Here is a 24,133-nt window from a genome sequence, read left to right on the forward strand (position 1 = left end):
AACGGCTCGTAAAGGCAGGGATCCGTCCTGTGCCCCTTTGCGATCTGTGCCCGCACATGCGCAGTGCGACGGGGGGCTGGGCGCGGAGTGACGGCGATGGCCGTGTCGCTGCAAGAGAACCTGGTGCAGCGCGAGATCCACCAGGACTGGGCCAACTGCGAGTACATCAAAGTGATCACTAGCTCCATCAAGAAGATCGCGGACTTCCTCAACTCCTTCGGTGTGTATGCGCCTGACCTGGCTCCGCCCTCAGGTTCCCCCGCAGCCCGGCTTCACCCCCAGGCCTCGCTCAGTCCGGCTCTTCCCTCAGGCCTGGTTCAGCTCCAGCCACCCTGCCAGGTCTGGGATGGCTCCATCTTCTCATCCCCGGCCTGGCTCCATCCCACCCTGGCCCCGCTGGCCCCGCTCTCTGTTAGGGTGGGGCGGGTTCTGCAGTCGGGGCTCCCCAGTGGGCGGAGGCGGGGCGCACCTGTCCTGGCTGGGTACCGCGGGGCCTGATGAGCCGCCCCTTCTCCCGCAGACATGTCCTGCCGCTCCCGGCTCGCCACCCTCAACGAGAAGCTGACAGCGCTGGAGCGACGGATCGAGTACATCGAGGGGTAGCGCAGGGGAGGCGACACCAGGGGACAGTCCTGGCACGGGAGGGAGGGCTGCCCTGCGGGTAGCTCGAGGCAGGGCTCAGCCCACTCTTAGCAGCTCAGGGACAGCCGGGGCCTTGCTGTTCAAGCCCCCTGCAGCTTTTACCCCATCTCCAGTGGGTATTGCCCTGCTGTACCCCCCCACCTCCCAGCCAGGCAGTAACGCTGTGCCCAGCACTACCCACTAGCTAATCTGTTCTTTACACAGTGGGGGGATGTGCACGACTCCCACACAGAGCCCAGCTGCGCTAGTTGTTACTGTGGGGTGGTGTTGCAGGCCCTTCTCCCGAACAGCAGCGCTGGAGCTCCTGCCCACGCTACACTCTGGTGGGCATCCCAGCAGTACTTACATTGGGGCATTGGTTTTGGCCAACAGAGCTAGAGAGGGAACGGAGATCTTGGTGAATCGGTGACACTGGCCTGGGGAGGACTCCTGCCCCTCCCAGCCTTGCTGTGAGGGACAACTTTTACCCAGTTCCCAGTGTACGGGAGCTCTCATTAACTTTCCCTGAGTGGGCAGACTCGCTAGCCCTTGGTGACTGTAGGCTGTGCTCTCCTTCGGCAGGTAACAAAGGGTGAAACTCTCACCTAACTGCAAAAGGCTGGTGGGGAGCTGACCTGGAGAAGATTGTGCGGCTGTGCCAGAATTCACTGTCAGGCATCTGATTTCTTCATTATTTCTATTGGTTAGCAGGACTTCAGCTTGTTTCTGCTCCCTGCGATGCAGTATCTCTGCCTTCAGTGCATGGCTCCAGGGGAAATTGATAAAATGCAAATGAGCACGTTGAATTCAGTGATTTTATACAGACAGATTCATGCAGCTGTCAAATACTCCTGTGCCACTTAACCTCTCTCTCATTCCCAGCTGTGCATGTAGAACTACGACACTTTGTAGCTGCAGAATCTCTCTGGCCAAAGGTCGCTTTGTGGGAAGAAAACTTCTCTGGGAAGCTGACGGGCTGAGGAAGTGGGTGTCCTGCTGTTCGTGGGACACTCCACTGGTAGTTTCAGTTCCTTTAGCAAAGTGGTTCTCAACCAGGGGGACCCCTTGGGGACCACAAGCAGGTTTCAGGAGGTCCTCCAAGCAGAGCCAGTTAGACTCACTTGGGCCCACGGCAGAAAGCCGAAGCCCCACTGCATGGGGCTGCAGCTTGGGGCCCTGAGCCATGCCACCAGGGGCTGAAGCCAAAACCTGAGCCATGTAGCTTCAGCGGAATCTCTGTGGCATGGGGCCCCAGGTAAATGCGCTGCTTGCTACCCCTTATCACTGGCCCTGGCTTTTATATGCAGAAAACTAGTTGTTGTGGCACAGGTGGGCTGTGGACTTTTTATAGCATGGAGGGGGCCCTCAGAAAGAAAAAGGTTAAGAACCCCTACTTCAGCAAACACTGCAACTTATCTCTCTTAGCAAAAATGTCAAGTATATCCATCCTTCCAGTCCATGAGCAGAGCAGTAGATGGGCAGTGTGTGTTTGTGGCGGAAGGGGGGAGGAGGCAGGGGAATAGGTAATGTGCCAAGTTTAAACTCTCCAGGCAGGGTGGGTTCAGAGTTTTCTATGTCTTTTGTATTCTGTAGTGTCACATGGGGGTGTCTTCCATTTGTGTTTCAACAATAAACTGCCTCTGCTGATGAGGTCTGAGCTGACGTATAGCTGGAGTGCATTGTCTGGGTTGCCAGGATGCCGGGGCGGGAGCATGGCGATGAAGTACAGATGACCAAGAGAAGTCACAATGGCCTGTTACTGTAACAGGTGCAGTTGCCTTTTGCTATTCTTCTCTTCCTTCCCTCCTCCACCAATTCCTGCCCCAATAGGCTTCGCTCCTTCCCCCCTAAAATGATTAGTGATGAAATAGTTAATGGTGCCAGTGCACTAAGTTTGAATATTAACACTCCAATCCTGTTAATGGGTGCTCACCCCACTGATTCACTGTCAGGCTCTCTGCAGACAGAAGCAGCCAGCACTGCAGTGGTGCTGTGGGTCCCATCTGAAAGTCATGAGATTTTTGGTGAGCTCATGGGTGTCTTTGGCCTCCTGGTTTCTGAGACCTTGGGGCTGACTGATCACATCAACAAACAAGGATAGAAACTGATGGGTTTTAAATGAAAGCTGAATTATCAGCTCATCCCAAGACTCCAGGAGCTGGGCCATTCCAGGCTGATGGTGGTTTCTGTCATTCTGAGCCTTAGCAGTTGAAGGAGAGCTCATAAGGGGGAAGAGTCTATCTGCTCTGATAGGCCCAAGCCTTTCCTGCTATCCTACTGTCTTGGCAACCTTCAGGAAAGTGTTTCTAATATGCTGTTCTCTTGTTTAGTCTAACAGAAAGAAAGTTGAGAGAGGGGTCTGATTATCCCGTGCTATATTTACAGTAGCAAACACGAGGTGAGGAAGGGCTCTTTAAGCTAAAGGACAATGTTGGCACAAGAGCAAAGAGAGATGATCTGGCAGTGTACAAATTCAGGTTGGAAATTAGAACGAGGTTTCTAACTGTCAGACGGATGAGGTTCTGGAACAGCCTCCCAATAGAAGTTGTGGGGGCAAACGTGGGGCATCGTATGAATTTTCCCAGTTAGATGATGAGGGCTTTGTTCCTTTTCTAATGCTAAGGAAATGCTATGACCTGCCAGCCTCAGCAGAGTGGTAGTATTTACAATGAAGGCAGCTGCTAACATCAATTTGGCCAGATGCCCTAGGACTGCCAAAGGCCCCAGAACTATTGGAAACTTTAAAAATGCTTCATAAACACTCCAGATCCTTGTCCACTATATATTACTTCTGGGGGAATTCTGTGCCACTGTGCAGGCACAGAATTCATGTCCCCTGCAGATTTCTTTGCTTCCTTGCAGAAAAATGACTTCTAACAGTGAAGCAAAGGGAAGCCGCAAGAGCGGTCACAAGCCACTCCCTGGCAACGCAGGCTTGTCGCTTCCGGTGCCCAGAGCAGACAGGGGAGAAGTATATTGCTGTTGGGAGGGCCGGGGGGACAGGACTGGGTGTGTGTGGGGAGACGCCAATCACTGCTGTGGGATGCCTGGCGTGGAGGGGCAGGGCTTTGGGATGTTTCTGAGGAGATAGGTGTGGGTTAGGCTCTGTCCCTTAGGCAGAGTAGAATGTAGCAGCCTGCCTGCATAGTGAATTGTTCCCATTGTTCTTCATGAATTCCCCCAGGAGCATAAAACAGGTATAAACCTTTTAAGGCTCCTTTACATTGCCAGAGTGGTGTAAAGGAGCTTTATTGCAAATGACAGTATGGCCTTATAAATGTTTACGGTGCTTTAGTGATTAGAACTGGTCGAAATTTTTGGACTGAAAAATTTTCCTATCAAAATGTGCTCCGTGAACTGTTTACTACTGACCTTCTGGAGATGGTCAGTAGCCAGTATAAATTATGAGCTTGATTCCCCAGCCCTCACTTGCTCTTCAGTTGCCTATGATGTAATACTGAGCATATGGCTGCATATATTTGTTGACTAATAACCAGAAACAAATGGTCAAACCTAGCTATGTTACTATTAGACAAAGGGAGTTTGGGGATTTCCTCCAATACTCCCCACTCCCATTCTCCATTCATTGTATTGTAGTTTAAATAAATTACCAAAGTAATTGAAACTGGCATGATTGTATTGCATTATTTTGACAAAATATGCAGAATTTTAAAATATTGTGCCCAGAATTTTTAATTTTTTGGTGCAGAATTCCCCCAGGAGTAATGTGATGCCCAAGAGCTGTCGGACACTTTAATTACTCCTAGGTTGAACATGCTTTGTATTTCTGTACAAATTCATTCCTGCACCTTGCCAGTAGCCCTGTAGGGTCTGCTGGGCAGTGGCTGTAGTTCTTCTGTACTTTATAAAGCAGTGAGCAAGCGACCAGGGGCCACTAACAGGGAGTTTTGAGAGGGAGTTTGGAAGGGGAGTGGGAAGGGGGCAAGGTACACTTGCCATTCTTTAGAACCTTAACCTAAACTATAATCAAAACTTCTTGATTTAAACAAAAACCCTATCATTAACCTAGGTAGCTGTAGGAGAGAATGCAGGCAGAAGCCCAGCAGCAGAGTGGGAGCTATCCTATTTATTGCACTCAGTGTGGCATGTATGATTACCTGCCCTGTGGGCAGGTGGCTTATGTGTGCATTCCATGCAAGGAGGTCCTGGCCCTCAGAGACTGTGTATGGGCTTTGGAGGCCAGGGTGGCGGAACTGGAGGAGCTAAGGGAGGCAGAGAGGTATGTTGATGAGGCTTTCACTGTAGATTTGTCCCACCTCCGCTCAGAGAGCCCCTGCGCTTTTAAGGAGGATGAAAGGCCCAGGGAAGGGGAGCGGTCAATGAGAGCAGAGGGAAACCTTCTCATAGTTGGGACCCTCCTTCCAGATGATGTTGGAGTATCCTCTCGCACTGAGGTTACCTCTCTCGGGGAGGGAACTCCAGTCATTAGGAAAAGGCAGGTGTTAGTAATGGGAGATTCGATCATTAGAAACATAGATAGCTGGGTTTGTGATGACTGGGAGAACCGTATGGTGACTTGCCTGCCTGATGCAAAGGTTGGGGATCTCTCGAGGCATCTAGATAGACTTATGTGTAGTGCTGAGGGGGAGCCGGTGGTCGTGGTACATGTAGGTACCAATGACATAGGGAAGGGTAGGAGAGACGTGCTGGAGGCCAAATTTAGGCTGCTAGGAAAGAGACTGAAATCCAGGACCTCTATGGTGGCATTCTCAGAAATGCTTCCAGTTCCAAGTGCAGGGCCAGGTAGGCAGGCAGAGCTGCAGAGTCTCAATGCGTGGATGAGATGATGGTATAGAGAGGAGGAGTTTAGATTTATTAGGAACTGGGGAAACTTTTGGGATATGGGGAGCCTATACAGGAAGGATGGGCTCCACCTAAACCAAGGTGGATCCAGACTGCTGGCACTTAACATTAAAAAGATTGCAGAGTAGTTTTTAAACTTAGGCCTGGTCTACACTGGGGGGGGGGGGAGATTAATTTAAGATACGCAACTTCAGCTACGAGAATAGCGTAGCTGAAGTCGACATATCTTAGATTGACTTAGAATCACTTACTTCGCATCCTCGCGGCGCGGGATCGACGGCCGCCACTCCCCCGTCGACTCCGCTTCTGCCTCTCGCCCTGGTGGAGTTTCGGAGTCGACGGCAGAGCGATCGGGGATCAATTTATTGCATCTACACTAGACGCGATAAATCGATCCCCAATAGATCGATCGCTACCCGCTGATCCGGCGGGTAGTGTAGACGTGGCCTATGAGATGGGGGAAAGCCGATTGCTGCAGAGGAGCACGTGGATCGGACAGAGACTTCTCTTAGAGGAGAGTCTATTGATCGTGAGTCTCTAGATTTTGGTCAGGAGGAGAGGATGAAAGAGGATAAAGTATGGGCCAGATCAGACAGGAAATATTCACATAAAAAAAATCTGACACATCAGAAAAGGGCAGACAAATAAACAGTGACAAGTTTTTAAAGTGCTTGTACACAAATGCTAGAAGTCTAAATAATAAGATGGGTGAACTAGAGTGTCTCCTGTTAAAGGAAGATATTGATATAATAGGCATCACAGAAACCTGGTGGAGTGAGGACAATCAATAGGACACAATCATTCTGGGGTACAAAATATATGAGAAGGACAGAACAGGTCGTGGCGGGGGGGAATGGCACTATATGTGAAAGAAAATGTAGAATCAAATGAAGTAAAAATCTTAAATGAATCCACATGTTGCATAGAATCTCTATGGATAGTAATTCCATGCTCTAATAAGAATATAACAGTAGGGATCTATTATTGACCACCTGACTAGGACAGTGATAGTGACGATGAAATGCTAAGGGAGATTAGAGAGGCTATCAAAATAAAGAACTCAATAATAGTGGGGGATTTCAGTTATCCCCATATTGACTGGGTACATGTCACGTCGGGATGAAATGCAGAGACAAAATTTCTTGATACTTTAAATGACTGCTTCTTGGAGCAGCTGGTACAGGAACCTACAACGGGAGAGGCAACTCTCGATCTAGTCCTGAGTGGAGTGCAGGATCTGGTCCAAGAAGTAACTATAACAGGACCACTTGGAAATAGTGACCATAATATAATAACATTTAACATTCCTGTGGTGGGAAGAACACCTCACCAGCCCAAAACTGTGGCATTTAATTCCAGAAAGGGGAACTATGCAAAAATGAGGAGGTTAGTTAAACAGAAATTAAAAGGTACAGTGACTAGAGTGAAATCCCTGCAAGCTGCATGGACACTTTTCAAAGACACCATAATAGAGGCTCAACTTAAATGTATACCCCAAATTAAAAAACACAGTAAAAGAACTAAAAAAGAGCCACCGTGGCTTAACAATCATGTAAAAGAAGCAGTGAGAGATAAAAAGGCATCTTTTTAAAAGTGGAAGTCAAATCCTAGTGAGGTAAATAGAAAGCATAAACACTGCCAAATTGAGTGTAAAAATGTATTAAGAAAAGCCAAAAAGGAGTTTGAAGAACAGCTAACCAAAAACTCAAAAGGTAGTAACAAAATGTTTTTTAAGTACATCAGAAGCAGGAAGCCTGCTAAACAACCAGTGGGAACCCTGGATGACAAGATACAAAAGGAGCACTTAAAGACGATAAAGTCATTGCGGAGAAACTAAATGAATTCTTTGCTTCACTCTTCACGGTTGAGGCTGTTAGGAAGATTCCCAAACCTGAGCCGTCTTTTGTAGGTGACAAATCTGAGGAATTGTCACAGATTGAAGTGCCACTAGAGGAGGTTTTGGAATTAATTGATAAACTGAACAGTAACAAGTCACCAGATGGCATTCACCCAAGAGTTCTGAAAGAACTCAAATGTGAAATTGTGGAACTATTAACTATGGTTTGTAACCTGTCCTTTAAATCAGCTTCTGTACACAATGACTGGAAGATAGCTAATGTAATGCCAATATTTAAAAAGGGCTCTAGAGGTGTTCCCGGCAATTACGGACCGGTAAGTCTAATGTCAGTACCGGGCAAATTAGTTGAAACAGTAGTAAAGAATAGAATTGTCAGACACATAGAAGAACATAAATTGTTGGGCAAAAGTCAACATGGTTTCTGTATAGGGAAATCATGTCTTACTAATCTATTAGAGTTCTTTGAAGGGGTCAACAAACATGTGGACAAGGGGGATCCAGTGGACATAGTGTACTTAGATTTCCAGAAAGCTTTTGACAAAGTCCCTCACCAAAGGCTCTTATGTAAATTAAGTTGTCATGGGATAAGAGGGAAGATCCTTTCATGGATTGAGAAATGGTTAAAAGACAGGGAACAAAGGGTAGGAATAAATGGTAAATTTTCAGAATGGAGAGGGGTAACTAGTGGTGATCCCCAAGGGTCAGTCCAAGGACCAATCCTATTCAACTTATTAATAAATGATCTGGAGAAAGGGGTAAACAGTGATGTGGCAAAGTTGCAGATGATACTAAACTGCTCAAGATAGTTAAGACCAAAGCAGACTGTGAAGAACTTCAAAAAGATCTCACAAAACTAAGTGATTGGGCAACAAAATGGCAAATGAATTTTAATGTGGATAAATGTAAAGTAATGCACATTGGAAAAAATAACCCCACCTATACATACAATATGATGGGGGCTAATTTAGCTACAACTAATCAGGAGAAAGATCTTGGGAGTTGTCATTAATATAAAGGGAAGGGTAACCACCTTTCTGTCCACAGTGCTATAAAATCCCTCCTGGCCAGAGGCAAAACTCTTTCACCTGTAAAGGGTTAAGAAGCTAAGATAACCTCGCTGGCACCTGACCAAAATGACCAATGAGGAGACAAGATACTTTCAAAGCTGGAGGCGTGGGGGAACAAAGGGTCTGTCTGTCTGTGTGATGTGTTTGCTGGGAACAGATCAGGAATGCAGCTTGGAACTCCTGTAAAAAGTTAGTAAGTAATCTAGCTAGAAATGCGTTAGATTTCTTTTGTTTAATGGCTGGTAAAATAGCTGAATGGAATGTATATTCCTATTTTTGTGCCTTTTTGTAACTTAAGGTTTTGCCTAGAGGGATTCTCTGTGTTTTGAATCTGATTACCCTGTAAGGTATTTACCATCCTGATTTTTACAGAGGTGATTCTTTTACTTTTTCTTTAATTAAAAGTCTTCTTTTAAGAACCTGATTGCTTTTTCATTGTTCTTGAGATCCAAGGGTTTGGGTCTGTGTTCACCTGTACAAATTGGTGAGGATTTTTATCAAGCCTTCCCCAGGAAAGGGGGTGTAGGGCTTGGGGGGATATTTTTGGGGGGAGACGTCTCCAAGTGGGCTCTTTCCCTGTTCTTTGTTTAAAACGCTTGGTGGTGGCAGCATAGGGTTCAAGGACAAGGCAAAGTTTGTACTTTGATGAAGTTTTTAACCTAAGCTGGTAAGAATAAGCTTAGGGGATCTTTCATGCAGGTCCCCACATCTGTACCCTAGAGTTCAGAGTGGGGAAGGAATCTTGACAGGAGTCATCATGGATAGTTCTCTGAAGACGTCCACACAGTGTGCAGCGGCAGTCAAAAAAGCAAACAGGATGTTAGGAATCATTAAAAAAGGGATAGAGAATAAGACGGAGAATATCTTATTGCCCTTATATAAATCCATGGTACGCCCACATCTTGAATACTGCGTACAGATGTGGTCTCATCTCAAAAAAGATAAACTGGCATTAGAAAAGGTTCAGAGAAGGGCAACTGAAATGATAAGGGGTTTGGAACGGGTCCCATATGAGGAGAGATTAAAAAGGCTAGGACTTTTCAGCTTGGAAAAAGGTGGGGGAATATGATAGAGGTATATAAAATCATGAGTGGTATGGAGAAAGTGAATAAGGAAAAGTTATTTATTTGTTCCCATAATATAAGAACTAGGGGCCACCAAATGAAATTCATGAATGGCAGGTTTAAAACAAATAAAAGGAAGTTCTTCACACAGTGCACAGTCAACCTGTGGAACTCCTTGCCTGAGGAGGTTGTGAAGGCTAGGACTATAACAGGGTTTAAAAGAGAACTGGATAAATTCATGGAGTTTAAGTCCATTAATGGCTATTAGCCAGGATGGGTAAGGAATGGTATCCGTAGCCTCTGTTTGTCAGAGGGTGGAGATGGATGGCAGGAGAGAGATCACTTGATCATTACCTGTTAGGTTCAGTCCCTCTGGGGCACCTGGCATTGGCCACTGTCAGTAGACAGGATACTGGGCTGGATGGACCTTTGGTCTGACCCAGTATGGCCGTTCTTATGTTCTTAATGATTTTATGAGTCAGCAAGTGTGTCTTCCCTGGTTTGTTAGAAAACCATTTTTGCAGCACAAACACCTCTGCCCTTTCACCTGGTGTTAATACACTGCAGATATAAATGCTTTCCAGAGATGTGTCAGATTGGCACAAGTGACCAGCAAAAGGACAATCATGCTAACACTATTAATTCCCCATGTTGCTGGGTGAGTACACCCAACTGCTTATAGGGCTGCCCAGGGCTTTTGGTTTTTTCCTATACAATCGCCCATTGTCTTAAAAAAACAAAACAAAACAGAAAAACCCTTCTCCATTTTTGCTTCCTGGGGCCCCCCTCTAGGACAGCAGTTTTCAACCAGAGGTCTGCAGCCCCCCCTCCCCCCCGGGAGGAGGGATGAGCTCGTTTCAGAAGGGCCATGTGGCTGAAACTGGGAGCAGAACTGCAGGGAGCCCCACCCTAGGCAGGGTTGAAGCCAGGTGTCCTGAGGCCTGCCCCCCCCCCCCGCCTTGCCAGGCGCTGGAGTGTTTCTACTATGTTAGGGGAGCCTCAGGAAGAAATAGGATGAGACCTCACCCCTGTTCTAGGACACACCCTCTTATGTGCGCTAGCAGGGGATCTGTCCTTTGTTCCACTGCAAAATGGTGGCAGCTGACATCTGCAACAGCGTCTTCAGCTACAGGGGTTGGTGCCTCCTTCCCTGGCCCAAGGACATGCTGCTTTTCTCTTGTAGCCTTTTTCGTTGTTTAAATTGAATTTGTTAGGTTTGTATTTAATGACCATGGGTTCAGCTCCTCTTGCTGCAGGTTCAAGCTCAGCACCATGACAATTACCTCTGGTGCTTTTCTCAAATGTGGAGCCTCTAGGAACAAAGGCAGGCCAAGGCTAGTGACTGCAGATATAATCACAAGTGCAAACTCTAGTACTGGTCACAGGCACACCTGCATATTGGTTTCAGCACATACCCTAGTACTGGTCCCATTAAGACCCCCTCATACTGGTCCCAGTACATACCCCAGTACTGGTTCCAGTAAGAGTCCCATACTGGTCACAGTTCCTACACCAGTACTGCTCCCACTACATACCCCAAATTTGCTCTGTCAACAGCACAGTGGCTGAAATGCACACGCTCTTCATCTCCATTTACAAGCCTTTGAACCAGCCCCACAGGGTCAGCTGGGCCTCACCAGGTGCAACCCCCAGGGCATGCCAAATGGGGGCCTAGCTGGGCTTGGCCACACCAGTGACTGCAGTCCAAGCCCCCCACCACCTCTATTCAGAGGCACCACCCCCTCCTTACTCAGCCACACTGCCCCACCAGTCCCTACTCCTGAAAGCCTGGGTGCAGGGAGCTCATTTTCCCTTACAATGCTCTGAGCACCTCTTCCCCCCGCCCCCCTATGCACCTGGAGCCAAGATCAGTGTACCCCTGAGCTGCTCCCTTGTGAAAACCAAAGGGTTAAGTTAGAGGGAGTTGACTAGTCTCTGAGGTCAACTGGCCAGTCGCCACTCAGAGTCTGGCCCATGTTGTATATTGAAAATGACATGACTCGATAGCTCTTTTATTCATTTTTAAAAAACTTTTTATTCTGGCAAAGTTACAATAAAATGTTAACATTTTACATTGTACGACACATATTCAAGGTCAGGCTAATATTCCAAGAACATGGCTAAAGAGTCTGGCTTCTGGCGGGGGGAGTTGTCCTGCTCTGAGGCCGATAGAATGGGTGACCAGATTTCTACATACCTATCGGTTTTTGGCACTGCTTTAGTTGATGTGAACATTTTCCATGACAATAATAATCCATATTTTTATACACCCAATTCCACAGGAGGAGGGAATCAAATTTTTTCTAATCCTGTTCAATATGGAACCTAGCTGCTAGCAATAAAAAACATGAAATAATCTGCTGTCTTGTTTAAAAGGCGGATCCTTTACTGGAGCATTAAGTAAGCAGATCAGGGGATCTGCATTTTGTTATAAAATGAATGGATTTAATAATTTCCTCCCAAAACCATCTCATGTTTGGACACAACTACAATTCTTTTTAACCCTTTCCCCACAACTCCTCCAAGAGAGCACCTACCTATAACAAAATATGATGTATCTTAACTAGTGTTTAGATCTAAATGCCAGCTACACAGTCATTTACAAAAAATATATTTATGAACTACATAAACTGAAGATGTACAGTCCCTGGTCTTTCCTACAGAGAGAACCACTCAGCCAGATCAATTTTTGTCCAAATCCCTCTTCTTCCATCAAAATTGTCTCCATTTTAGAAATTAAGCTTTTGTTCCAACTTGCTCTTTGGTCAACTCCTCAAACATGGTTAAAAGGTCTAGACAGAAGCATCTTGTATCCAGCTTTCACAATAAAATGTTGGACTTGTAAATACTGAAAATATGGGAGCTTTATATGTTTACATAGATTTGGCTATGATTTCAGACCAGGGCCCAGGAACAGCTCTCAGAATTGAGTAATCTCAGCTCTTACCCACAACTAATAGTCACTATCAAAAAGAAAATATAACTTTCAGTTTACCAATATAATTTGGGTAATTAGTCTCTTAGTCTTTAACCAATAATTAACTTCCTGTTTAATTTTATTTTCACTGGTAACAATAACATTTTCAAATATCACAAAATCTTATCATATATGTTATCTTTGTTTTAATCCTTATTTCCACCAAATGAGTCCTGGTGTAAAACAACATAGGTGCCTTCCACTACTGTGAGTTTATTGGTCTCTGGCTGTTCAGCCATATGTGTTGGTGGAAGGGGGTCTCACGCTCAGTGGGAAGGTTTGCATCATGAGAAAAAGTCACCCTAGTCTGTTTTTAGACCAGGGATCGGCAACCTTTGGCACGCGGCCTGTCAGGGTAAGCCCTGTGGCAGGCCAGGCCAGTTTGTTTACTTGCCGCATCTGCAGGTTCGGCCGATCGCAGCTCCCACTGGCCGCGGTTCGCCGCTCCAGACCAATGGGGGCTGCGGGAAGCAGCGTGGGCCGAGGGATGCTGCGGCCAGTGGGAGCTGCGATCAGCTGAACCTGTGGACACGGCAGGTAATCGAATAGGCCTGGCCCGCCATGGGGCTTACCCTGGCAGGTCGTGGGCCAAAGGTTACCCATCCCTGTTTTAGACTTTTTAATCTTTCAAAGTAGCAGGAGGTGGAGGAGAAGTGATGCAAAACTAGTGCTGTAAGTCCACTGCAAAACTGAGACAAAAGCATAGAATCAGGACTCAACATTCGAACATGGAGCCTGCACATGGAGCCATCACTTCTACAGCACGATTGTCCTGCTTGTTCCACAAGGGAGCCAGACTGGGATTCATGGGGAGGAATGTCCTCAGAGGGCACCAATTGCTTCTCTCTTTTCCTCATGACACTTTGGATCCAAATGATAAAGGACAATAGTTTCCAGTGTAACCATGGCATCTTTTGGGACTATAATAAATGCCACTGAACTAGGGAACGGGGTTCCAAAAACAGTTTTATCTGGGCCGTACATCACCATAGTGTCCTTATCTTGGGTGAGAACCAACTGCTGCGTTCCCAGTACTAATACTGTAGTTGTTGCCAAAGCTTTGGCCTTGGTCAGGATAAATTTACACTTCACTGAAGTAAAATTCTTTACTAAACCACATACATTTTTAATCATCATAGTGAGGAACATTCCCCAAACATGCCCAATTTGTTTCTTTAATGTGGTGGCACGGATCTAAATGAGGGATTAGAAACAGGCCTGGATCTGAATCCCTGTAAGCCCCCAGAGGTTGGATATCTTCAGAAATAGATATTCTGCTGCTGTCCCACATTCAGCACTGATTTCATTTTATACACATTTGCAGCATCTACAAAACATGAGTTCAGCAAAATGCCATTTCAGTTTCCTCCATAGCTGCATAGATAGTCACAGTATTTCCCAAGTCATAAGATTATCTAAGTGATATAGTGAGGTGTAAATGCCTGTAGGGCCTGGATTGCAGCTACTGCTGCTATTAGCCAAGATGGTCAGAGATGCTACTCCATGCTCTGGTTATCCCTAGACCTCTGACTGCCAGATGCTGGGACTAGATCACTTGATGATTGCCCTGTTCTGTTCATTCCCTGTGAAGCACCAGGCATTGACCACTCTCAGAAGACAGGATACTGGGCTAGATTGCTGGGCTAGATGGACTATTGGACTGACCCAATGTGGCCATTATGATGTTCTTAGGGCCCCAGATACAAGGCCCTAAGAACATCATAAAGCCCTAGTGAGGAGGGCTTTAAACTAGGTTCACCGGGGGAAGGAGACCAAAGCCCTGAGGTAAGTGGGAAAGCGGGATACCGGGAGGAAGCACAGGCAGGAACATCTGTGAGGGGAGGGCTCCTGCCTCATACTGAGAAAGAGGGGCGATCAGCAGGTTATCTCAAGTGCTTATATACGAATGCACAAAGCCTTGGAAACAAGCAGGGAGAACTGGAGGTCCTGGTGATGTCAAGGAATTATGACGTGATTGGAATAACAGAGACTTGGTGGGATAACTCACATGACTGGAGTACTGTCATGGATGGTTATAAACTGTTCAGGAAGGACAGGCAAGGCAGAAAAGGTGGGGGAGTAGCACTGTATGTAAGGGAGCAGTATGACTGCTCAGAGCTCCGGTACGAAACTGCAGAAAAACCTGAGTGTCTCTGGATTAAGTTTAGAAGTGTGAGCAACAAGAGTGATGTAGTGGTGGGAGTCTGCTATAGACCACCGGACCAGGGGGATGAGGTGGACGAGGCTTTCTTCCGGCAACTCGCAGAAGCTACTAGATCGCACGCCCTGGTTCTCATGGGTGACTTTAATTTTCCTGATATCTGCTGGGAGAGCAATACAGCGGTGCATAGATAATCCAGGAAGTTTTTGGAAAGCGTAGGGGACAATTTCCTGGTGCAAGTGCTAGATGAGCCAACTGGGGAGGGAGCTTTTCTTGACCTGCTGCTCACAAACAGGGAAGAATTAGTGGGGGAAGCAAAAGTGGACGGGAATCTGGGAGGCAGTGACCATGAGTTGGTTGAGTTCAGGATCCTGACGCAGGGAAGAAAGGTAAGCAGCAGGATACGGACCCTGGACTTCAGGAAAGCAGACTTCGACTCCCTCAGGGAACAGATGGACAGGATCCCCTGGGGGACTAACATGAAGGGGAAGGGAGTCCAGGAGAGCTGGCTGTATTTCAAGGAATCCCTGTTGAGGTTACAGGGACAAATCATCCCGATGAGTCGAAAGAATAGTAAATATGGCAGGCGACCAGCTTGGCTTAATGGTGAAATCCTAGCGGATCTTAAACATAAAAAAGAAGCTTACAAGAAGTGGAAGGTTGGACATATGACCAGGGAAGAGTATAAAAATATTGCTCGGGCATGTAGGAATGAAATCAGGAGGGCCAAATCGCACCTGGAGCTGCAGCTAGCAAGAGATGTCAAGAGTAACAAGAAGGGTTTCTTCAGGTATGTTGGCAACAAGAAGAAAGCCAAGGAAAGTGTGGGCCCCTTACTGAATGAGGGAGGCAACCTAGTGACAGAGGATGTGGAAAAAGCTAATGTGCTCAATGCTTTTTTTGCCTCTGTCTTCACTAACAAGGACAGCTCCCAGACTGCTGTGCTGGGCATCACAACATGGGGAGTAGATGGCCAGCCCTCAGTGGAGAAAGAGGTGGGTAGGGACTATTTAGAAAAGCTGGAGGTGCACAAGTCCATGGGGCCGGACGAGTTGCATCCGAGAGTGCTAAAGGAATTGGCGGATGTGATTGCAGAGCCATTGGCCATTATCTTTGAAAACTCGTGGCGAACGGGGGAAGTCCCAGATGACTGGAAAAAGGCTAATGTAATGCCAATCTTTAAAAAAGGGAAGAAGGAGGATCCTGGGAACTACAGGCCAGTCAGCCTCACCTCAGTCCCCGGAAAAATCATGGAGCAGGTCCTCAAGGAATCAATCCTGAAGCACTTACACGAGAGGAAAGTGATCAGGAACAGTCAGCATGGATTCACCAAGGGTAGGTCATGCTGACTAATCTAATCGCCTTCTATGATGAGATTACTGGTTCTGTGGATGAAGGGAAAGCAGTGGATGTATTGTTTCTTGTCTTTAGCAAAGCTTTTGACACAGCCTCCCACAGTAGTCTTGTCAGCAAGTTAAAGAAGTATGGGCTGGATGAATGCACTATAAGGTGGATAGAAAGTTGGCTAGATTGTCGGGCTCAACGGGTAGTGATCAATGGCTCCATGTTTAGTTGGCAGCCGGTGTCAAGTGGAGTGCCCCAGGGGTCGGTCCTGGGGCCGGTTTTGTTCAATATCTTCATAAATGATCTGGAGGATGGTGTGGATTGCACTCTCAGCAAATTTGCGGACGGTACTAAACTGGGAGGAGTGGTAGATACGCTGGAGGGCAGGGATAGGATACAGAGGGACCTAGACAAATTGGAGGATTGGGCCAAAAGAAATCTGATGAGGTTCAATAAGGAGAAGTGCAGGGTCCTGCACTTAGGACGGAAGAACCCAATGCACAGCTACAGACTAGGGACCGAATGGCAAGGCAGCAGTTCTGCGGAAAAGGACCTAGGGGTGACAGTGGACGAGAAGCTGGATATGAGTCAGCAGTGTGCCCTTGTTGCCAAGAAGGCCAATAGCATTTTGGGATGTATAAGTAGGGGCATAGCGAGCAGATCGAGGGACGTGATTGTTCCCCTCTATTCGACATTGGTGAGGCCTCATCTGGAGTACTGTGTCCAGTTTTGGGCCCCACACTACAAGAAGGATGTGGATAAATTGGAGAGAGTCCAGCGAACGGCAACAAAAATGATTAGGAGTCTGGAACACATGACTTATGAGGAGAGGCTGAGGGAACTGGGATTGTTTAGTCTGCAGAAGAGAAGAATGAGGGGGTATTTGATAGCTGCTTTCAACTACCTGAGAGGTGGTTCCAGAGAGGATGGTTCTAGAGTATTCTCAGTGGTAGAAGAGGACAGGACAAGGAGTAATGGTCTCAAGTTGCAGTGGGGGAGGTTTAGGTTGGATATTAGGAAAAACTTTTTCACTAAGAGGGTGGTGAAACACTGGAATGCGTTACCTAGGGAGGTGGTAGAATCTCCTTCCTTAGAAGTTTTTAAGGTCAGGCTTGACAAAGCCCTGGCTGGGATGATTTAATTGGGGATTGGTCCTGCTTTGAGCAGGGGGTTGGACTAGATGACCTCCTGAGGTCCCTTCCAACCCTGATATTCTATGATTCTAAGGCCATTTTGCCTAGTTCCAAGTCACTTACGGTGGAATTCTCTCCTTTGGTCATCTGAGACCACATTGACCGAAAAAATTTAACAACAGTGTGATCATATGCTGTTACTTCAGTTAGTTGTACAAATTGGCATGTGCTGCTGTTCACCATTTGAGAATATAGACTTCATTGGTAGCATGTCCAAGAGCTTGGAGTACTCTCTCCAGTTGAATGAACTGAATCTGAACTTCCTCCATGTCAACATGAAGTGATGGGGAAAAAGCAAAAACAACATGAGAAATTACTATTTTAGTAAATGGTCATTTGTCTCAAAATGCCCAATAAATCTGAGCTACAGTCTATCAAATAAAACTAATATCCAGTCATGTGACAAAATGGCCTTCAGAAAAGAAAGAAAAACCCACAACACAGAGAGGAATAAGACACTTTCCATTTCATATTAAGTGACATTCCAGAGCAGGTTGCATATGATGCAGAATCAGGACAACAGGTTCTCCCATTGTGTTCTCCTCTGAGCCATTCAAAACTGCTTCACTCAGAGCTTCCTCTATTATTGTCATGTTATTTACAAAAGTTTTAACATCATCATAATGGGAAAACAGGCAACCTTCCCATCTGCAAACCATCCCAATGGAATGGAATGGAAAGGAAAAAGCACAGAAGTGGTTTTGCCAATAGATAGAAATGGCGATTTAAACTCAGAATGACCCCACTGTGTTTCGATCGATTTGCATTCCCCTTCCAGGTCTGTGACACTTTCATCTCCTACCCTAATGAGTCTAATTTAAGATCAAAGGAATCAAACCATGATTCCGAAGCACAGAGAGCTGAGAACACAGCACCACGTGACACTTTGCAAGGTGGAGGGATAGAATATGAAGAAAAAAAAACTCTACATGGCTCAGACAGAAAGTAACAATGCTGAGGACATGGGGGAGAAGGGAATCCCTCCAACTCCTCCCATCTCCTTGTAGTGTCACAGAGGCTGCCCCGATCCTGTTCTTTATTATATTTAAATACATTTTAAATGAGAAAAATGGTACAAAATAACTGTTCAGCCCACTCCAGGGCAACGTGAAAACAACTGAGAATGAGACATGGGGTGGGGGGGAGAACTTGGTGACACACTGCAATTGGGGAACAGTATAAATGTGATGCTCCAGGATTGTTTAGACTAGGAGAAGGGATGGAGCTTAGTTCAGGTCATGAGGAAACGTGCTAGATGGCCTGTGTATAGTGGCCATGGTTATGCCTTTACTGCAAGAATAGCTGTGTTTTACATGAGAATAACAGGTAGATTATCCCTCACTGTAGCTCACAGACTTGAAGGCTAGCAAGGACTATTAATCATCTAGTTTGACCTCGTGCACATTGGAGGCCACAGAACCTTGCTCACTCACTCCTGTAATAGACCCCTAACCTTTGGCTGAGTTACTGAAGTCCTCAAATCATGATTTAAAGACTTTAACTTATAGAGAATCCACCATTTATTCTAATTTAAACCTGCAAGTGACCATGCTGCAAAGGAAGGCAAATCTGACCTGGGGGAAAATTCCTTTCCAACCCCAAATATGGCCATCAGTTGGACCCCGAGCAAGTTGACAAGACCCACCAGCCACTCAGGAAAGAATTTTCTGTTGTCAACTCAGAGCCCTCTCCATCTAGTGTCCCATCTCTGGTCACTGGGGATATTTGCTACTAGCAGTTGCAGATGGGCAACCTGGCATTGTAGGCAGTTCCTCAATAAACTTATCAAGCTCAATCTTGAAGCCAGTTAGGTTTTATTCCCCCACTGCTCCCCTTGTAAGGCTGTTCCAGAACTTCACTCCTCTGATTGTTAGAAACCTTCATCTCATCTCAAGCCTAAACCTGTTGATGGCCAGTTTATATCCTTTTGTTCTTGTTTAAACATTGGCACTTAAGTAACTCCTCTCCCTCCCCAGTATTTATGCCTCTGATGTATTTATAGAGAGCAATCATATCTCCCTCAGCCTTCATTTGGTTAGGCTAAACAAGCCAAGCTCCTTGAGTCTTCTCTCATAAGATAGGTTTTCCATTTCTCGGATCATCCTCGTAGCCCTTCTCTGTACCTGTTCAAGTTTGGACTCATCTTTCTTAAACATGGGAGACCAGAATTGCACACAGTATTCCAGATGAGGACTCAACAGTGCCTTGTGTAATAGTACTAACACTTCCCTGTCTACACTGAAAATATCTCACCTGATGCATCCTAGCATTGCATTAGCCTTTTTCATGGCCACATCACATTGTCCACTTATAGTCATCCTGTGATCAACCAAGACACCCAGGTCTTTCTCTTCCTCTGTTGCTCCCAACTGATAAGTCCCCAGTTTATGGCAAAAATTCTTGTTGTTTAGTCCCCAAGTGCCTGCCTTGCACTTTGCACTATTAAATTTCTTCCCATTTCTCTTTCTTCAGTTTTCAAAATCGTCCAGATCTTCGTGTATTATATTTGGGTCCTCGGTATTGGCAATACCTCCCAGCTTTGCGTCATCCACAAATTTTATTAGCACACTCCCACCTTGTGCACCAAGGTCAGTAATAGAAATATTAGTAAGATTGGTCCCAAAACTGATCCCTGAGGAACGCCACTAGTAACCTCCCTCCACCCTGACAGTTCACCTTTCAGTATGACCCATTGTAGTCTCTCCTTTAACCAGTTCCTTACCTACCTCTCAATTCTTGTGTTAATCTGCATCTTCTCCAATTTAACTAATAATTCCCCATATGGAACTGTATCAAATGCCTTACCAAAATCCAGGTAGATTAGATCTATTGTATTTCCTTTGTCTAAAAAAACAGCTATCAGATAGATCTGGCATGATCTACCATGTTATAAAACCATGATAGATTTTATCCCAATTACCATTTATCTCTTTGTGCTTTACTCCTTTCTCTTTCAAAATTCATTCCAAGACCTTGCATGTATTTGAGGCCAAATTAACAGGCCTCTAGTTTCCTGGATCACTTTTTTCTCTTTCTTAAAAATAGGTTCTATATTAGCAATTCTGCAGTCATAAGGTATGACCCCCCCCCATGTATGGATTCATTAAAATTCACCCTTTTCTACCCAATCTGGGGCTGATGGGGATTCCTGGTAGGAGGGACACATACACTCCCATGACTCATAATTCAAATGAGTTGATAGAAAGATCAAAGAGATTCACCCCCAAAGAATGGTGAGCTTTAAAAAGCAAAAGCAAATCGCTTGCCTGGTGGACCATGGTGACACAAATGGTTCAAGCAGCCTTAAAGTTCACTATGGGGTAATTAGTAAAAGTATTAAAGAAAATATTTTTTGGTCAGCCCTGGACAAGGTTTTAATGGTGTTTGTCGTCTTTGTGGATTCTCTGATGATAAATAAAGGCTGAGCTCTGATGGAAGTTTTTTCAACACTAAGAACATCTCTAGGGTCTCTTGCCTGTATGGATTCTCTGATGTGCAGTAAGGGCTGAGCTTTGACGGAAGTTTTTCCCGCACTCACAGCATTCATAGGGTCTCTCACCTGTGTGAATTCTCTGATGTCTAATAAGGGCTGAGAGCTGACGGAAGTTTTTCCCGCATTCACAGCATTCATAGGGTCGCTCTCCTGTGTGGATTCTCTGGTGTGTAATAAGGTGTGAGCGCCGAGAGAAGGTTTTCCTGCACTCACAGCATTTATAGGGTCTCTCTCCTGTGTGGATTCTCTGATGCATAACGAGGTCTGAGCGGTAACTGAAGCTTTTCCTGCATTCACAGCATTCATAAGGTCTTTCTCCTGTGTGGATTCTCTGATGTGTAATAAGCGATGAGCTCTGACTGAAGCTTTTCCCACACTCACAGCATTCATAGGGTCTCTCGCCGGTGTGGATACTCTGATGTGTAATAAGAGTTGAGCTCCGACTGAAGCTTTTCCCGCACTTATGGCATTCATAGGGTCTTTCTCCTGTGTGGATTCTCTGATGTGTGACTAGGGCTGAGCTCTGAGTGAAGCTTTTCCCGCACTCACAGCATTCATAGGGTCTCTCTCCTGTATGGACCCTCTCATGTCTTATAAGGGTTGAGCTGTCAGTGAAGCTTCTTCCACACTCACAGCATTTATAGGGCCTGTCTCCTGTGTGGATTCGCTGATGTATAATAAGGTGAGAGCTCAGAGTGAAGCTTTTCCCACACTCACAGCATTCATAGGGCCTGGCTCCTGTGTGGATTCTCTCATGTTTTGTAAGGTGTGAGTGGCTACTGAAACTTTTCCCACACTCAGTGCATGTGTTGTTTCTGTCTCCCAGGGAGATTCTCTTCTGGGCTCTGGTTTCCTTGCAGTCTTTGTAAACTCCCTGATAATTAATGGAGTTACCCATTTCTCTCCCTGGCTGGGTTCCCTGCTGCCTCTCTGGTCTGTGCTGACTCTTACAAGCTTTTCCCTGCTCATGACTCCTGGACACAATCAACTGGGATCTTTGCACTAATGCCCCATGCAGTTCCACTTGCTCAGCCTCTTCTGGCTGAGGATTCGGCTCCTCATTCTCATTCACCATCCCCTCACCTGCTGGGACAGAGAGAGAAACCTCAGAAACAGGGATGGAAAAGGGGAGCACAAAACAAAGTAAGTGCTGAGGAGACAGGAAAAAAATCACGACTTGTATTTCCCGAAACTCTGCCTCATAAGGGAGAAAGGAGGGGATCAGATCTACCTCTGCATCTCATCCAAACAAGGGAAGGGAGGTTAGGGAGGGAGCTTCTGCCAGGAGTCAGTCAGGACAGCAAGGGAGCCATGAGTGATATCTGCCCTAAGGATACAGCACCTGATGGGGACAATCCTGAAGTTGGAGAGCTCACAAGGTCTTTGTACAGAATCCCAATGGTTTCTTTTAGGTGCTGATACTTTTTGAGTTGGTTTCATGATTCCTCACCTGTGCAGGCACCTCTTGGGAGCTCTCTTTCTTCAGAGCCATGGAGATCTGAGACCCATGGCTCATCCCTTTGTTTCAGCTGGGAGATCACATCAGGTCTGGAAACTGGAAACCCTGCTTAGGGGGAAAGAAAACCAGGGAGATCAGCTTAAGTCATGGAACCTCTGTTGCAAAAAAAGTTCTGTTATTTTAACACCTGCCCATTTTAAAGCAGTTAAGATGTCAGGGTGAGTTCCACCGATTCTCAAAGGTGCAGGTGACTCTGTTTATGAGGCATTTAGCTAGCCCCAAATCTGCTGGGAACACACAAAGCCAGACACTCATGGACAAGGGGGCTCCTAAAATGCAGAGACGATAACTCCATGTTCCAGAATGCGAAGAGTCTAGTAAGAGGGGAAGTCACCCTGGAACTGCTTCTTGCTAACAGAGAGAGGCCCAAAGACAACGAAAGGTCATAGGGAAGCTGGGACCAGTAAGAATGGACTGGCGGGGTTCAGTGTAGTATGGAATAGGATGGAGTGGGGAATGCCACCAAATGCAGCAGCTCAGGGTATATGAAAAGGCTCATGTGAAGAAGGCTGGGGAATTAGATGCTACATCTCAGGATGCTCATTCCACTGGAAAAGGAGATTGTGAATAATAAGCATAAGACCACGTGACCTCGGGAAGGAGTGACTAAATGATCCAAGAACCCTGCAAGGAAGCGAGACTGTGGCTGATGCAGATGGGGAGGAGGGGAGTAAGATTCTCTGATTTCCCAGAAGTTTCACTGCCAACCTGTGACATCACCAAGAAAGTGCCCATTTGTGCCAGGGGACTGGTTATCTTGTGGCTGGGAGGGACATAAGTACTAACAAAAGGTGGCTGGCGTTGCAGGGGGTAGGGAAGGGTGGGTGTTGGTGTAGGCACCGAGCGGTGGAGAGAGAAGCAAAGTGAAAATAATATTGGAAAAAGTGAAAGTGGACTATAATCAGAGTGCAGTGCAGGTTCCAAATCAACAGGGCCTCGGCGGGGATGATGTGTTAATGGGCTGGGACTCTCTGCAGATCAAGATCCCCAAAACTTCCCCTCCCCTCCCCTACCTCCTACTGACCCTGCCCTCCCCACGTCTCTTAGCATATGAACATACTGCAATGTAAGCCCAGATCTGTGGACTCACGTCTGCAGGCTCATTGTTTGTAAGCCCGGGTTTGAAAGCCCCACTTTATATTGACCCTAGATTTAGAATGTCTGGACATGGATTTCATGTACTCACACTACACTCACATATCCACATTGCATTACACAGACCCAAGTCAAACCAGCCTATCCCAGTCTTCCCGGTGATCTCCACAGCTGTCGCCACTCTAGCCCTTTGTTCGTGGTGCACTGAGGTGACTTAACAGTCCACCCTGTGGACTGTTAAGTTTTTTCAGGTCACCAGGACACCCAGCTGAGCCATCTCCTGAGTCTGCATGCTCTTGACAACTGGAGCCAGCAGCATGGACAAATCACCATCTGAAGAACTTGTCCTGCTTGTGCTTTCACTCCTGTGTCAGGAAATAGGCAGAGTATGCATGAGACACTGGTGAACATTTCACTGGCATTTTCTGATCTACTGAAGGCACCTGTCACAGGATGACGATGACACAGACATGGCAGCCTGGAACTGGCTGACACTGCTCACCACTCTTGGTGATATCCACTGGTGCTCCCTATGCAGACAGGTGCTTCTGGAACAGGGCCACATGCACAGATTGGTGGGATCACATCATCATGCGGACCCGCAAGGACCAGCAGTGGGTTCAGCACTTTTGCATGAAGAAAGCTACTTTGCTGGAGCTTTGTGAGCAACTAGCCCCAACCCTCCAGCATCAGGTCACATGCATCAGGGTGACCATGGGCCACCCAACCCTGGTGCTGTCCAATGAGTTCCTGGTCTGCAGGACATGGTACCATGGAGGGGATTCAGGACATGGTGCAGGTGGAGCAGGAGCCTGAACTCTCCCAGCCATGACCTCAAGCAGCCTCTCTAACATGTCTTTCTATCTTCCTCCTTCAAGGGACGTTCCCACTCCAGAGATTGCAGTGCAAGTCTCTCC

General features: G+C 46.4%; 2 protein-coding genes across 3 annotated transcripts in view; one reads left to right on the top strand and one right to left on the bottom strand.

Moving 5' to 3' along the window:
* Nucleotides 1-96: 96 nt before the first annotated feature.
* LOC141991318 (putative protein BRICK1) lies at nt 97-1,513 on the top strand. The gene is made up of 3 exons (XM_074959625.1): nt 97-220; nt 521-598; nt 1,199-1,513. Exons 1-3 carry the CDS (start codon nt 97-99, stop codon nt 1,228-1,230), a joined length of 234 nt encoding a protein of 77 aa, XP_074815726.1. The 3' UTR covers nt 1,231-1,513.
* Nucleotides 1,514-2,244: 731 nt separating this feature from the next.
* LOC141990793 (uncharacterized) overlaps nt 2,245-24,133 on the bottom strand; it is a 33,254-nt gene continuing 11,365 nt past the window's right edge. The window contains exons 3-5 of one of the 2 annotated variants that reach the window (XM_074958419.1): nt 22,053-22,169; nt 20,669-21,688; nt 2,245-2,468 (exon numbers count right to left, since the gene is read on the bottom strand). In XM_074958419.1, coding sequence (XP_074814520.1) covers nt 2,365-2,468; nt 20,669-21,688; nt 22,053-22,169 — 1,241 coding nt within the window. In that variant the 3' untranslated portion in view covers nt 2,245-2,364. Of the gene's footprint in view, nt 2,469-16,875; nt 21,689-22,052; nt 22,170-24,133 lie in introns of those variants that run through there. The other variant, XM_074958420.1, reaches the window with a different exon arrangement.

This window comes from Natator depressus, chromosome 7, assembly GCF_965152275.1.
Source record: "Natator depressus isolate rNatDep1 chromosome 7, rNatDep2.hap1, whole genome shotgun sequence".
Lineage (NCBI taxonomy): Eukaryota > Metazoa > Chordata > Testudines > Cheloniidae > Natator > Natator depressus.

Bases quoted from the DNA above. Each gene is read 5' to 3' on its own strand.
- LOC141991318 (XM_074959625.1), top strand. From the start codon at position 97: ATGGCCGTGTCGCTGCAAGAGAACCTGGTGCAGCGCGAGATCCACCAG. The intron at 221-520 runs GTGTGTATGCGC...CTTCTCCCGCAG, and splicing joins GGACTTCCTCAACTCCTTCG to ACATGTCCTGCCGCTCCCGG. The intron at 599-1,198 runs GGTAGCGCAGGG...GTGCTCTCCTTC, and splicing joins ACGGATCGAGTACATCGAGG to GGCAGGTAACAAAGGGTGAA.